This window comes from Bombyx mandarina, chromosome 03, assembly GCF_030267445.1.
Source record: "Bombyx mandarina strain Sakado chromosome 03, ASM3026744v2".
NCBI lineage: Eukaryota > Metazoa > Arthropoda > Insecta > Lepidoptera > Bombycidae > Bombyx > Bombyx mandarina.
Genome location: NC_143210.1, coordinates 13,546,810 through 13,564,230, shown reverse-complemented (window position 1 = coordinate 13,564,230; position 17,421 = coordinate 13,546,810). Strand labels below are relative to the sequence as shown.

The 17,421-nt window shown below is 36.7% G+C and overlaps 1 protein-coding gene across 1 annotated transcript in view; it reads right to left on the bottom strand.

Moving 5' to 3' along the window:
• LOC114247074 (potassium voltage-gated channel protein Shaw) overlaps positions 1–3,762 on the bottom strand; it is a 217,318-nt gene extending 213,556 nt beyond the window's left edge. The window contains exon 1 of the mRNA XM_089738287.1: positions 3,568–3,762. Within this exon, the coding sequence (XP_089594413.1) occupies positions 3,568–3,611 (44 nt within the window). The 5' untranslated portion in view covers positions 3,612–3,762. The remainder of the gene's footprint in view (positions 1–3,567) is intronic.
• Positions 3,763–17,421: the final 13,659 nt, after the last annotated feature.

Below are 17,421 nucleotides of genomic sequence, written 5' to 3'. Positions count from 1 at the left end.
AGATGAGTGGACGGGCTCACAGCCCCCCTAATGTTAAATGGTTTCTGGAGCCCATAGACATCCACAACGTAAATGCGCCACCCACCTTGAGATACAAGTTCTAAAGTCTCAGTATAGTTACAACGGCTACCCCACCCTTCAAACCGAAACGCATTACTGCTTCACGACAGAAATAGGCAGGGTGATGGTACCTACACGTGCGGACTCACAAGAGGTCCTACCACCAGTAAAAAATTCCATTATATATGTATTTCGTTACATAGGTACGTGTATATTTCATTATATATGTACGTGTATGTATATGTTATTTATGTGTGTAATTGTGTATGTATATAGCCTTATATATTATGTATTAGTGTTTTTTATTTTTATTATTGTTATTGTGTATTGTATCAATAAGTTAATTGATTAGATTTTACTCTTCTACCCACTCATGTAAAGCTTTCCTTCTTTAAGAACGGTTAGCTGGTAGATAACTCAATTGTTGAGTTAAGCTCGTCATTTTATTACTTTTCGCAATTACTGTATTATATTAATTATGTATATAATAAAGAATAAAGAAGGACTATATGTTTCCAGACTTAATCTTTTTACATAGCGTCATTTACCTATTTACAGCCTATACCTATAAACAACTTCCGCGTTATAGGACACACAAATCCAAGTAAATATCTCTATGAAATCAACCCTCATAACAAAATACATTGGTCCAGATGACTAATAACTTATACAACACAAAGATCGAGATAGAATATCGAGAGAAGATCTGGAATAATTGTTCGAGAAAAGTCTGAAACGTATGGATACTAGTTAGGAAAACTGAACATTAGTTCTGACGTCGACCGGGTTCAAGGTCTCTCAAAACAGTTATAAAAAGTTTCAGACTAGTAACTGGACACGCAGAAATACCTACGTGATTTTACTGGCGGTAGGACCACTTGTGAGTGCGCACGGGTAGGTACCACCACCCCGCCTATTTCAGCCGTGAAGCAGTAATGCGTTTCGGCTTGTAGGGTAGGGCAGCCGTTGTAACTATAGAATTTAGAATTTATATTTACGTTGTAGAAGTCTATGGACTCCAGTAACCACTTAACACCAGGTGGGCTTTGAGCTCGTCTACCCATTTAAGTAATAAAAAATAAAAGTAAAAGAACCTAGGCTCCGAGGTCTTACCATTTGATCAATTCGAAAATCACGAATCGAAAGGTTCACGAATGCGCATTAGACCAAGAAACAATTAAAAAGCCAAAAATCTCAACAGATTTTTAAACACATCAGCCTATAGCTATTGAACATAGGTCTCTCTAATTGCACGCCACTGAACATATTTTAGATTTTTAAGTACTAGTATTCAATAATCGAAATTCTACCATACAACAAGTCTTCAATTCATTTACGTAAAACAATTCCTTTCCAGTTTCGTTATTGAACATTATCGCAAAGATAGCAGTGGTAAGACCTCTTGTGAGTCTGCACGGGTAGGTACCACCACCTTGCCTATTTCTGCCGTGAAGCAGTAATGCGTTTCGGTTTGTAGGGTAGGGCAGCCGTTGTAACTATAGAATTTAGAACTTATATCACAAGGTGGGTGGCGCATTTACGTTGTAGATGTCTATGGGCTCCAGTAACCACTTAACACCAGGTGGGCTGTGAGCTCGTCCAACCATATAAGCAAAAAAAAAATGCAGATCACGTCTACTGACTGAATTAAAACCAAAGATTTTACAATCCTTAAAGTTTTCTGCATCTCTGACAATGATCTCACAATTTATGCCATTATATAGGTATACTAAAATTGGACTTATAAGGCCATTGCTTAAGTTATAGAAGGAATAAATTATACCAACCCCTTTATTTTTTGTTATTATTTATATTTAATTAAGCCAAAAGCAATTAATAAATCTAAAAACCCAAATACTAGCTAGCTCCGACCTAGTTTGAGACTTGACATTCTGACTGCCGGCCCGTATATTGTGAATTCGAACTATTTTCGCTGCCGACATATGCATCAATTTGAATATTTGTTTGGCTGAAAAATACAAGAGTGGAAACGATTGTTAGTGAAATCGATAAACGCACGACCACGTATATGGTTTTAAGGGGCCACTGAAATCAATAGGATCAGAATAATTGTGTACTTGAGTTTGATGGGAATGAAATCTCAAATATTGTAATATGTTTGTCCTGTGCTTCAAACTGCATAGCTTCGTGAAAGAATGCGAATTTGTAGATAGAAAATGCCCTACCACAATTGACTGATATGAAAATTTATCAATTCATTCACACTCACTGATAGTTGATGACCTGCCAACAATTAACATTGTCAAGAGCACGATCGACCGTCGCGTGTAAGCTGTTTACTGGTTTGTTAGCGAAAGTAAACAACAAGAAAGCTACCATGCTGATTAGTTAACCACCGCCAGCTTTTCTTTACTAGCTTATTGTTAAAACTTTTCTCGGATATTACAACTCATAATGATAGAAAGAAATATACAATACTAGCTGACCCGGCAGACTTCGTAGTGCCTCTATCGATAAATAAAAGACCTCTAAAATTTTGTATAAAATAAACTTAAAACAAACAAAAGGAATCCGTCCGACGGGGGACACATCAAAGGGAAAACAAAATTGTTATTTTTATTTATTTCCGAGCATTTTCATATTTATCTACCTTTTAAACCTACTCTGGCCTTCCACAAATAATTCAAGACCAAAATTAGCTAAATCGGTCCAGCCGTTCTCGAGTTTTAGCGAGACTAACGAACAGCAATTCATTTATATATATATAGAAGAAGAAGATAGGTATAGAATCAGTATATCATCACCATTAATTTAACAGTTGAATCTTGAAATTGTGATCACAATCTATTCACTTCTTTAAATATAATTTCCGATGTTTTAAAAGGTTTGAAACATAAAAACGTATTTATTGATATTACACTAATAATAGAGATGAACGTGTCTTCATATGTCATTTTCTCGAAAAGAGGATTCCGGATATTAAATAAGCAGTCACCACATCTTTTATTGAAAGTTTATTTTTTTCACCTCACATTGGTGAAATAAGAGTAGAAAAAAGCGAGATTAAGCCGAAATATTAATTACGTCTACAACTATAGAGTGCGCTATTAAAATAATCTTATATCACGAGTAGAAAATCGGACATAATTATTAGATAGAGAAAAATGTAGAGCGAGCTCTACCCTTGTGTGCTTTACGTGAAATACAAAACTAGAGTAGGATTTGGAAGATTACGAAATAAACACATTTTGTGGCAGTAAATGCTCTGCTAACTTATCACTTTAAGCGCGTAAACTTAACATTAGTTTAATATATTACTCAGGATGGTTAAAAATATTTCAGGAGACCTCACTAAATATCTTACACTATAAGTATTATTTAAGTTCACACGTGCTTGATTATCAATAAGTATAATTCTAATAACAAAACCATTGACAATAAATAAGATAAGGAAACAAGAGGGATAAATGGTATTAAAAGCAAGTTTTAATAATACTTTTAAAGAAGCTACTTTTAATAATACATCAAAAATTTTCTAAGGTTCACCTTATACCGCCAACATTCAAGATGATACGGTTTTCACCATCCATACCGGCTCATGAACGATCACTACGACACAATCATTTGAGTAAATCACAGCACTGGCACAATCACAGATGAACAAAATAATAATTGAAAAAAATAATCGTATCGTATTTTGGCGCGCGTGTAACAAAGTTACGCCCGGTCGACACGTCCGACCCCGAAGACTGGAACTCCGATACTGAGGGGTTGGCATCAGCATCCCCACCTGTGGCCTGCACTGCAGTTGACCTCCCTGCGCCTTTCAACCAATTCCAGAACTATGATGGACCGCTTGTGCTCCAAATTTGAAGTTTATTTCGAATTCAAAATTGAATGAATTTCCGCTTTTAATTTTCAATATTGGAATTGCTGGCCGTTAGAAATTTTGTATTTCGAATGTTCGTTTTAGAGAATTCAACTGATGAAAGCGTTGGATGTGAGCATTGTCAATCCGAGCGTTTTAAAAGCGAAAATAGAATAAAAAACTTTGTTTTTTCTTTCTGATTTAACGTAAGGAAATGTAATCTTGAGTTGTTATGGTTCAAGCATCGGATTAATTTGAACATGGTGGTCTTTGCTTTAATTACAAGCAATTTACAGCTTAATATCTCTAATCTCAGTCTCAGCGGCTTCGGAGATTCGCCGTAACAAACAGACAAACAAAAATATTGTTTTTTTTTTTGTTCTTGTGTTTACATTCTTTTAATTTTCACACGTATGAAATCATCGAAGACTGTACAATCATTTTATTATAATATTTCGATTTACGCTTATCGGGACAGTATTTTAATATTTAGTTTATAGAACTATCGAAGCGCGTTTTTTTTTAATACATTCACCAGCTACCATTCGCTCACTCGCAACTAAAATACGAATATAATTTGTGTCCAAAGCAACCATTTCAAAATCGAATTCATACACTCCATAACCTTCCACATACAAGTAAACATACTCGCGGAAACATACAAAAATAGTAACGAAACTAATTCGGGATGCTGAAATCGATAAAGAAAATCGATTTTACGATCTCGCTCCCGACCTTGACAACGAGAGATTTTTCTCGAGAGAAAACTTTTAAATCGATAACAATAAAAATTTACAGTCTTAAAACCATCAACGATTACATCTAGTCAAGTAACAAAAGTTTAAAATAATCCTAATCCTTAAAAACATTACTTGAAATACTTCCAGAAATTATTGTTAATGTAATTAAATGTTGTCCAACAAACTGTAACTAGTCAACTGAAAATTAATAGTTAAGATCAACAGCTTTGTCATGCGAAAATGCACTTTGAGGAAAGCAACGAAAGACGAAAATATTTCAGCTTAAAAATCACATGGATCTTTTTCATACCAACTCTGTTAATATGTTTTACTGTTTTGATTACATTTCAGAATCTATGTCTAAAGGGCTATCTCAACAACTTGAATAAAGAATGAAGATATACTGGTAGGAAGGCATTTGTTTCCCATCTGGCCTATTTTTGCGGCAAAGCAGTCGTGCCTTCTGATTTGATTGGTGGGGGAAGAACTTTTATAAATTAAATTGAAACTTTGAACTCATGTCTCGATTTTATTCAGAGGTAGTGCCCTTATTCACGTTGTAATATCAGCCAAGCGTACCGAGAGAAAAACACATCTATAGATATAAAAATAAAAACAATCATCTGCCTTACTCTTGAAAACTCTACATATGAATTAACGACCTAGACACGTCTTTACGGGTCCATCAGATCCGATAATTTTAGTATTAGACGCTTTCAGCCGTACTCGTCGAGCTCGGCAAAGAAGCGTAACCTAAACATCAGTCCGCTGAGTTTCTCGCTGGATCTTCTTAGCGAGTCGCAATTCCGACCTGGTAGTAAATGTAGTAAGACGTAGCGTGGGTAGGCCTCCCACAAAATGAACCAACGATCTATTGAGGTGCGCGAGGATCCGCTGGATGCAGGCAGTGCAGGACCGGTCTTTGTGGCGAGGCTTGGGGGACGCCTAAGTTCAGCAGTGGACGTCTGTGGGCTGATAAGAAGAAGTAGATGTATACCCGAATAAGCTACCCGAGAACTGTTAGGTTTCCTTCGGAGGCGCTCGGCCAGTTGTTAGCAAATCCCACCCCTATTACGTTCGAAATTAAATTTAATTAATTTAATTAAATTATAGCATTGAATGTGGTTTCAAAAATACCAAGCAAGTCCTATATGCTCATTTCGATACGAAATAATAAATGTCCGAAATTGAAACTTTATTTGGTGCCGAAAGCAGTCACTGTTCTCATAAAGTCGTGGTGTGACGATCCAAACCACAGCTTTAGATGGTCACGTACTAATCTAATATTGACATTCACTGCCATACTATCGCTACTCTGTATTAGCCTTTGTTTCATTCCAACAAAAGACAAAGGCAATACTTTTTTTCAAATGAATGTAACGAGGGAATAAATGACTGCATTATCTTAATTGGGTTTTTATTAGCGAATCGAGATGAAGGCTACATGAGGGTTACTTGAATTCCAGCAGACTGTAAAAGCTCGTACAAAGAATGAGACTGAACTATAACTTGGTATGGAGATATTGTGAAGCCGTTTGCGAAAGAAATAAGAGCAGAGAAAATTTGAAAAATATTGTATCACAAAAAACGGGAGCTTTCGTCTCTACTAGTAGGTTTTTTTTAGTTGATTCTTGTCAAAATTGTGCTCTCTCCCAAACGTTTTAAGAGATTGTTTTGGCGGTTAACGATTGTGGAAATCGTGTAGTAACTTGAGTAGTATAAATGAACTTCGACATCATGCCGGTTCCGTATAATATCTATATATTAATACGTGAAGCCAAAACTTTGTATCCCTTTTTACGAAAATTGCGCGGACGGAGGAGTATAAAATTTTCCACACTTATAGAGAATATAGAGAAGAAGTGCACAATGCTAATACTTTTTTAAAATAATGCATAAAAGATACATTAAATCAATAAAGAAAACATTACACACACTACATACCATGTATTTGATGCACACACGCATGCATACTATTTATTGTCAAACTTTTGTTCTTGACGTCTGTGGTCAAATTAAGAATAGATTTAATATTGTTTGTCTTTATTAATATTTTTTTATAGTGTAGTCTTGGCGAAAATTGTGATTATAGAAGTATAAAATACAATCTTAATAGTGTACAAACTTACAATTCCAATTAATTATAGTCGAATTTCGACTACTGCGGGACCTCTAGTAAATATAAATATTTAATCTTATATATAAAATTTTTGTGTCACGATGTTAGTTACCATACTCCTCTGAAACGGTTTGACAGATTTTTATGAAATTTTATATGCATGTTCAGTAGGTATGAGAATCGGCTACTATCTATTTTTCACACCCCAAAGTGATAAGGGTTGTCCACCTCTAACATTTATTTTTTATTTCTTGGACTTTCTTTTTTTTGTTATAATCAGGCATTATGTGGTTCAATGAGGTTTTATTATTTTTATATTCCCTCATCATTCTCAGCGCTACTTGCCTCTTTCACTCATTTACCACACCCTTACACACTTACAATAAGTTAGTATTTTTTTTCTACACTAGAAATTCTCTAGGAATCTTATATATGGCAAAACAACGTTTGCCGGGTCAGCTAGTAAATTTATAAAATTAATAGCTTTTAAAAACGCTCCCGATGGTTTGTCTGCGGAATCAATGACTCGAATCTCATAAAGATAATTGACAGAAATTTAATCAGAACAACAATCTACACTATGAAAGACTAACATGTGATTATATAATAGTATATTCAAACTGAGGCAACCAGTTGATGTTTGTACAGCCATGATAGATTCTACTAACTTTCCGTTGAAATAGACTGTCATTGAACGTTATTTGAAGAAAGATATGTCATAGCACTTTAACATCATCTAACCGTGGAGGAGAATTCTTTCCAGAATCAGATGGTACGTCACAGAAATTATATCTAGAAAAGCACGGAGAAAAAAAACTTTTCAAAAAAAACTTTACTCTCTCGGCGGGCGGTGAGATAAGAAAACGGATATGACAGGATTATCTATACTAATATTATAAAGCTGAAGAGTTTGTTTGTTTGAGCGCGCTAATCTCAGGAACTACTAGTCCGATTTGAAAAATTCTTTCAGTGTCAGATAGCCCATTTATTGAAGAAGGCTATAGGCTATAATATAACATCACGCTAAGACCAATACGAGCGGAGCTGATAACCACCTCTTTTGAAGTCGTCTAAAAAGCATGATTTTGGTACCTTAAATAGCTCCTTAACATTCTATTATTCAAAAACACACTTCCTTTTTTTTCTTTTTTATTGCCCTTGTAGGCAGACGAGCATACGGCCCACCTGATGGTGAGTGGTTACCGTCGCCCATAGACTTCAGCAATGCCAGGGGCAGAGCCAAGCCGCTGCCTACCGTAGCATTTACTTCTACGTAAATGAAGAGGTGGGTAAAATTTTGCGTTATACCAAAGTAACTATTCAACGCGGATGAAGTCGCGGGCAAAAACTGGTCTTAAATAATTCCTTAGAGCACTTACCATGGAAAGCACGGTGCAAAACCCAGAGGCTCGAAGCGATCCGAACAACGTTTGCAAGACAAGTTATAGTTTCAGATTAGCCAGGAACTTCTGTAATTTATCCGAGTAACTTAGTTTTGACAAGGCGGTTTGTGTTCTTGAATTGACAACCGAACTGCCAACACGTTTCTCTTATATCAATAGATTTACAAACAAATCCTGGATGTGCAAGTTTTTTTTTCAATTAACTATTAACGATGTACTTCTCGTCATTTATTATAAATTGTAGGGACCCAGGTTGTTACGAAAACAAAATTGTGCGTAGTCATAACACGCGGCTGCGCTCGCAAGCTCCGTTGATTTTAACTTTTTAAGTTCAGTAGCAAATAAACGCTAGGAGTAACCAACCGGTTGTGTTATTTAACTATTATAAATATAATTTAATTATTATCTTCTTCTTTTTTTACACCTTATCCTAATAGGTGGGGTCGGCACAGCTAATTTTTCTCTTCCATTCTCTTCTATCAGCCGTCATCTCAACACTCACTCCTCTCTCTTTCATATCGTCATTCACACACTCCATCCATGTCTTCATCGTTCGTCCTCTTCCCCCTCTACCTAATCCATTTCCGTACATCTCCTAATTACATGCATCTTCTCTCTACGCATCACGTCATGTCCTTGCCAGGCTAACCATCCGCTCTTTAATTTGTTTTACCGGTTAATTTAATTATTATTAATCATTATTATAAAAATAAATGGTTGTCAAGATCACACCCACGACCGAAATATCAGCGCTTAAACGTACTTGTGACTCTTTTTTTACCATACTCTCGATCCAGTAGCATCTATATATTAATACGTGAAGCAAAAACTTTGTATCCCTTTTTACGAAAATTGCGCGAACGGAGGAGTATGAAATTTTCCACACTTATAGAGAATATAGAGAAGAAGTGCACAATGCTAATATTTTTTTAAATAATGCATAAAAGATACATTAAATCAATAAAGAAAACCTTACACACACTACATACCATGTATTTGACGCACACACGCATGCATATTATTTATTCATTACTTCAGTGTATTTATTGTCAAACTTTTGTTCTTGACGTCTGTTGTCAAATTGAGAATAGATTCATTATTGTTTGTCTTTGTTAATATTTTTTATAGTGTAGTCTTGGCGAAATTTGTGATTATAAACGTATAAAATACAATCATAATAGTGTACAAACTTACAATTACAATTAATTATAGTCGAATTTCGACTACTGCGGGACCTCTAGTGTTTGTAAATACGTATGCGTTCGCACTTTGTACGTTCAAGGGACAATAAGTCGAGCTACTTGAAACTTGGTACGACAATTACTGAGATGTTTATTGTAGCACTAATTTGGTGGAGATACAGCCTAGCTAAGATTAAGTAGTTACCACAATCCATAAGTATCACGACTTGGACTGCAACCTACCTTTTTTATTGCATAGATAGGTGGACGAGCTCACAGCCCACCTGATGCTAAGTGGTTACTGGAGCCCATAGACATCTTTTTTTTATTGCATAGATAGGTGGACGAGCTCACAGCCCACCTGGTGCTAAGTGGTTACTGGAGCCCATAGACATCTTTTTTTTTTATTGCTAGATGGATGGACGAGCTCACAGCCCATCTGGTTTTAAGTGGTTACTGGAGCCCATAGACATCTACAACGTAAATGCGCCACCCACCTTGAGATATAAGTTCTAAGGTCTCAGTATAGTTACAACGGGTGCCCCACCCTTCAAACCGAAACGCATTCCTGCTTCACGGCAGAAATAGGCAGGGTTGTGCTACCTACCCGCGCGAACTCACAAGAGGTCCTACCACCAGTAAAAAGAAACGTGAAACGGAATCTGAATGGTATTATTTCACGACTGCCGCATCCTTCGAGCAGAAACGCATTGATCGTTCACGTCTTGATGTGTACGGACTCCGCTTAGCAACAAGTAAACAGTTAGTTCGTACAGTAGTCTTTGCAATAAACAAATCCATCCACTGAGTTTCTCCCCGAATTCTGAGCGAAGCACTGCTCTTGCTAGGGCTGATGTTAGCAAATTCTTTCAGGTAGAGCCCCGAGACTTTCTCTATCAACCAAACTGAAGCCAGAATAGCCCCTCGAGGGTGTTGGCAGATAGGTAGGCAAAGAAACAAGTAAAATTTCAAGCTGCCTAAATATTTAAAGGACCACAAAAAGGTACAATAGGATTTTGTACCGTCCTGCATATGTAAAAAGAACTGGCTCCGTATCACATATCGATCTTATCGAAGCATTTTAAGATACACTAGTGGCCCCGCAGTAGTCGAGATTCGACTATAATTAATTGAAATTATAAGTTTAAACATTATTATGGTTCTATTGCCAAACACTATGATATTTCGATAATTTTTTTTTTTTATAGCTTAGTTGGGTGGACGAGCTCACAGCCCACCTGGTGTTAAGTGGTTACTGGAGCCCATAGACATCCACAACGTAAATGCGCCACCCACCTTGAGATACAAGTTCTAAGGTCTCAAGTATAGTTACAACGGCTGCCCCACCCTTCAAACAGAAACGCATTACTGCTTCACGGCAGAAATAAGCAGGGTGGTGGTACCCACCCGCACGGACTCACAAGAGGTCCTACCACCAGTAAAAATATAAGCACATAATATAAGCACAGTATTCGCCAAAACTGCACTATACTTATAAATACGGCCGTCTGGTGTAGTGGTAAGTGATATGGTCACTACACAAGGGGGTCGCGGGTTCGAATCCCGCCAAGGGAAGATATTTGTATGATAAATATAAATGTCTTTTCCAGGGTTATGGATGTATATTAAATATATGTATGTGTATAATAAAAATCTTACATTTATATCCGTTTTCTGGTACCTGTAACACAAGTTCTTTACGAACTTATCGCGGGACCAGTTAACGTGGCGTGATTGTTAGTAAATATTTATTTATTTTAAAAAAAAGTTTAAAAAAAAAAGTTTAGATCAATAATATTAAAGACAAACAAAATTAATATATTTTCAATTGGACCACAGACTTTAAACAATAACAAAAGTTTCCCAATTGACAGTAAACAAAGATTTTTTTTTTATGTATGTGTTGTGTCAAATTGATGGTCGTGTGTGTAATGTTTTCTGTATTGATTTAAAGTATCTTTTATGCATTATTTAAAAAAAATATTAGCATTGTGCACTCCTTCTCTATATTCTATATAGGTGTGAGAAATTTCATACTCCTCAGTCCGCGCAATTTTTGTAAAAAGGGGTACAAAGTTTTTGCTTCACGTATTAATATATAGATTACATACATTTACATAACAGAACAAGGAAGACGTCGGCGCGCGTTTTATTCAGTCAATACTTCTTAAATCTTGGTTAGTCTCGGATCTGTGTTTATTTTCTTTTGTCGTGATGTTGTCTGTTTTATTGCCGGGAATACTAGAAGAGCCCATGTTTTCGCTTTTTTTTTTAAATATCAAGGACATGAATAGACGGCGTGTGTTTTTTGTTATTGCTATAAATTACTAGATGAACCTTTGGCCATACAAAACAACTTTTTATTTATTTATTTTTTATTGCCCTTGTAGGCAGTCGAGCATACGGCCCACCTGATAGTGAGTGGTTACCGTCGCCCATGGACTTCACCAATGCCAGGGGTAGAGCCAAGCCGCTGCCTACCGCTTAATACTCTCCACAAGCCTCGTTTGAAGGACATCTCATAGCGCTCGGGAAACACCGCGGAGGGGATCTCATTCCATATCCAGATGGTACGTGGCAAGCTTTTACCAAACGTGGTTAACTTTTACCTGATCGAGAACGTTAAAAAACTCGCACTAAGCACACGATTCAAGTAAATCCCCTTATGAAATAGTAGACGTCATGTCCTACGTATTCCTGTTCTAAATTGCAAGTTCCATTTAAAATTTCACATCCAACCAATAAATACCGCGGCAACATCGATGCAATTCATCAACAACAAAAAAACAGCGTCAATTAATATAAGCTGTGTTTTTTTTTAAATTGAGATCTTCTAAAATACAATCCGTGAGTCAATACGCTGAAGGTTAGAAACGAGCTGTGAGTATTTTCGGTGTGTATTAAATAAACTTTTCCACGCTGCGTTTCCTTCGCCAATCATATGGCATAATACTCATTTGCGTGCCATCCTACTGATTTCTTCAAAGAAGCAACGATTGCGCTCCGGTGATACTTTTTACTGGTGGTAGGAACTCTTGAGAGCCCGCGCGGGTAGGTACCATCACCCTGCCTATTACTGCCGTGAATCAGTAATGCGTTTCGGTTTGAATGGTGGGGCAGCCGTTGTAACTATACTGAGATCTTAGAACTCTTATTTCAAAGTGGGTGGCGGCATTTACGTTGTAGTATTGTTGTAGTTGTATTTTGAATTTTTTTGAATTTTGTATATGTCTATGGGCTCCGGTAACCACTTAACACCAGGTGGGCCGTGAGCTCTTCTACCCACGCATTTCGATGCAATTCTGATTGAGCAATGTGACAAAATCAACCAAACCGCGTATTTGTTAAGCCAATGTTTCTCTACTTATTCGAACCCAAAAACTCTACATTACCCTCACGTCACTTTAATGAAAAATTACGTACCGTTAACGTAAATTCCGAAGAACCCTTCGGGCGTGATACGTACCCGGCAAGGGTGGGTCTGTACCCACCCTTCAAAACAAAATATACGAGAAAGTGTTTTGTGTTTGAGCTACGTGAATCGTCAAGTACTTGGATCTGAGGTGTTTAGTGTCACACTTGGAAACCCAAAGATGTACATTAATTTATAACAAGCACTCTGGTTTACCACTGACAATGCTGTATGTATATGTATTGTTGTACTGTTAAAAAAACTCATGTTCCAAGATGGGTGGCGGTATTTACGTTGTAGATGTCTATGGGCTCCGGTAACCATTTAACACTAGGTGGGTCGTGAGCTCGTCTACCAATCTAAGCAATAATTTTTTTTATATAAAAATGTATGTATTATGTATTTTGGTAGGTAGGTGATTTGTTCACTGTTTCTACATCATTACCGATTTCTAACATTCATTCGCATTTATAACGATAATAACTACCGACAAAGGTCTAATGATATTTTTAAATATATTTCACTAGCTTTTGCTCGCGACTCCGTCCGCGTGAAATAGTTACTTTGGCATAACGCTAAATTTTACCCCCCACTTAATTTGCGTAGAGGGTGAAAATATTTTGAAACATTCTTTATTGGTGTTCCACTTTTATTGGTCTTACTGTGATATTGTATATATAACCTTCGAAAATAAATGGGCTATCTAACACTGAAAGAATTTTTCAAATCGGACCAGTAGTTCCTGAGATTAGCGCGTTCAAACAAACTCTTCAGCTTCATATATTGATTACTAGCGGCCCGCTCCGGCTCAGCTCGGGTCTTGAACAAAAATTTCAACGATATTTGACGTTGATTTATTTTTTTAAATAAAAGAACATTTATTGCGGCATAATTATAATAGTAAGACATATGCTGTTCGATACATTTTGTAAATAATAATGTGTTCTACAAAGTCGTAATACATTATTTTATTCCATCATTCAATAGTTTTCGCAAGGCACGCGAAGTAAAGAATATTTTAGGTAATTTTTTTACACCTTGGGTTACATTATTGGAGTTTTAGTAAGGACCCCTAATTTTTTTCCAAAAAGATTATAGCCTATGCCACTCGGGAATAGTGTAGCTTCCAAACAGTGAAAGAATTTTTCAAATCGGTTCAGTAGTTTCGGAGTCTATTCAATACAAACAAACAAACAAATCTTTCCTCTTTATAATATAGAAGAGAAGAAGATATAGAAGATAGATAATATAAAAGATAGATAGTATAGATAGTATATCTATACTATAGATAGTATAGATAGAAGATTTAAATTTAATATAGGTATTTTATTTTAACCTTTTTTTTTTTTTTTAACACTGGGGAATCCATTTACCGATACCCGGTCGAGAGGGGTAATAGACCGGGTTATGTCGGACTCCGGTGCCTCCAGAGAAGAAGAGGGAGAAGAGGAAGACCAAAGTCCTCCTCTTCTATTTTATTTTAACCTACTGAGGGCTGCCAACCGAATTGACTGGAAGCGTATGATTCAAATAAACTCCCAACGGCATAACAGAAGTCGTCGTTTCTGAAGAGTTAATTAAAAATTCATAAACAGAAATGAATTTAATGCTAACATTCGCTGTTATTGTTGAGCCAAATTGAGCTCACTTCTCGTGGTAGGTGACGGTAATCACGCAATGGACTTCAGCAAAAACAATACCACGAGGGCTTTAAACTTATTCAGTGATGAATGCAATAAAATAAAATAAAAAAGTTAGTTTTGTAAGTCCACAAAGGTCCGTTCTATTTCTACCGTGAAGCAGTAATGCGTTTCGGTTTGAAGGGTGGGGCAGCCGTTGTAATTATACTTGAGACCTTAGAACTTATATCTCAAGGTGGGTGGCGCATTTACCTTGTAGATGTCTATAGGCTCCATTAACTACTTAACACCAGGTGGGCTGTGAGCTCGTTCACCCATCAAAGCAATAATTTTTTTTTAAAAATCTGTTCTAATTCCTTCCCATCCCACCTAATTCTGTCGCGAAGCTGGTATGATCTGATTTTAAAGACGAAACAATCGCTATATATTACAAATGTGACTTCGACATCACATCTAAAAGTAAATAAGCAATTAAAAAAATCCTTTAACGGAAAACATTGGGTATTTTCCAGAAAACGCAGATTTGAATACTAGATGTCAGTAGAATCGTCGTGCCCTAAAGGATAAGACGTCCGGTGCATTCGTATCTAGAGATGCAAACGATGTTCGAAACCCGCAGGCGGGTACCAATTTTTCTTATGAAATACGTACTCAACAAATATTCACGATTGACTTCCACGGTGCGGAAATAGCATCGTGTAATAAAAATCAAATCCGTAAAATTATAATTTGCGTAATTACTGATGGTAGGACCTCTTGTGAGTCCGCACGGGTAGGTATCACCACCCTGCCTATTTCTGCCGTAAAGCAGTAATGCGTTTTGGCTTGAAGAGTGGGGCAGCCGTTGTAACTATACATGAGACCTTAGAACTTGTATCTCAAGGTGGGTGGCGCATTGTAGATCTCTATGGGCTCCAGTAAACACTTAAAATCTGATGGGCTGTGACTGATCGGTTATCGAACCTGTACCTCATTGAACAATAATCTGGGCAATTAACCACTAAACCACGGCGACGAACATTAATAAACATATACCTCTAATTGAACTTCCAATTTGCATATCATATGTACGTAGAATGCTTTAGTTCGAAATAGAACCCTTGTCAATGTCTACACACAGTAAGCGCCGTGCGTTTGTTAATTATAATATTCGCAATGTATTCATTAAGTCGGTTTGCCTTGAATTAAGCTGTATGTTTAAATAAACAACTAAAATAACAAAGCTAATTCAGTGATGTTTAGACAAATACCTACATAAGGTACAGCCATCGTTCACTACCACACAAATATAATCTGTGGTAGACGCGAAAAGCGCGCGAAAATTTTGCGCGTATCATATTTCACACTTAATGTTTTAATTGGTTATGTTGTCATGTCTTCAAGTTTGAGGATTAGGGCAATTGTTGTACATTAAAATTGAGAGAAATTTCGCTAAAATGTTCGTAAGTGACAATAAAACCTCTCATAATTAACATGTTTTTAGTAGTCGTCATGGCCTAACGGATAAGACGTCCGGTGCATTCGTGTTGAAGCGATGCACCGGTGTTCGAATCCCACAGGCGGGTACCAATTTTTCAAATGAAATACGTACTCGGCAAATGTTCACGATTGACTTCCACGGTGAAGGAATAACATCGTGTAATAAAAATGAAACCCGCATAATTATAATTTGCGTAATTACTGGTGGTAGGACCTCTTGTGAGTCCGCGCGGGTGGGTACCACTACCTTGCTTATTTCTGCCGTGAGGCAGTAATGCGTTTCGGTTCGAAGGGTGGGGCAGCCGTCGTTACTATACTTGAGACCTTACCATTCACCAAGAATCTCCAGCCTATTTATAAATTTAGCAAAAAAATATCCAACACAATACAATCGAAATATATAAAAAGAACCATGCAATAACAGTTGCAAAGATAATAATAGTTTTATCGAACGAATGACGAAATCATTTCGTTTCATTTTCAATGCTACATCTGATAAGAGGATTTTATCTTGAAATATTGATAAAATTCCTTAATAAAAACACAGTTTAAGAGATCTCTCTGTTCTGCTTTGTTGACTTACATTAACTCGGTAACCCTGACTGTAAAGTTCGGCGAAGACCATTAGAAAGTTCCAGATCTAAAACAAGAAAAAATCGTGAACGCTCACTGCCCCATCTAGAGGTCAGGAAACTTGTGATGATGAGACTGGCTTTGTGGATATGAAATTCAGCGCGGTGTCTTTATTTTGGTTCAATAACTTCTAACATTTCTCTAATTAACCGAAAAAGAACAATATTAGCGTACATAATTAGTAATGACACAAGCATTAGAGCAAATTAAAACATGCCTAATGTGTTTTTCTAAATGTATTTATTTCAGAAATAACAAAATACCTATCTTTGTTTTCGGCGACAGTGAAAACATAGCCTACAGATATTTCTTTATCAATAAAAATCAATGTTCCTATGAATGATTGTTTATCCTCAACGCGTTCCTAAATCTTTCATCAGATCATGATGCTTGGTACAATGGCAGTTTACACCTCAAGAATCATTTCCCAAATAGCAACATCAATAATAGGTAGGAGCGCCAGTAGTTTCAAGAAATCGATATTTTTCATACTTTACAAATATTTTTCATATAGCTATAAACAGCGAAGAATTTTACTAGTGTGTGATATACTAAGAATTATACTACTAACTGTTGGTAGGACCTCTTGTAAATCCGCGCGGGTAGGCACCACAACCCTGTCTATTTCTGCCGTGAAGCAATAATGCGTTCCAGTTTGAATGGTGGGGCAGCCGTTGTAGCTATACTTGAGACCTTAGAACTTATATCTCAAGGTGGGTGGCGCATTTACGTTGTAGATGTATATGGGCTCCAGTAACCACTTAACACCAGGTGGGCTGTGAGATCGTCCACCCATATAAGCAATAAAAAAAAGTGTTTTTTTCACAAATATCAAAAGCATCCACAGTAAAATTTATCAAAAGCAGTAAGTACCAATGACTCAATCACAATCTCGGGATGAAGTTATCGAACGTGAAAACTGTTG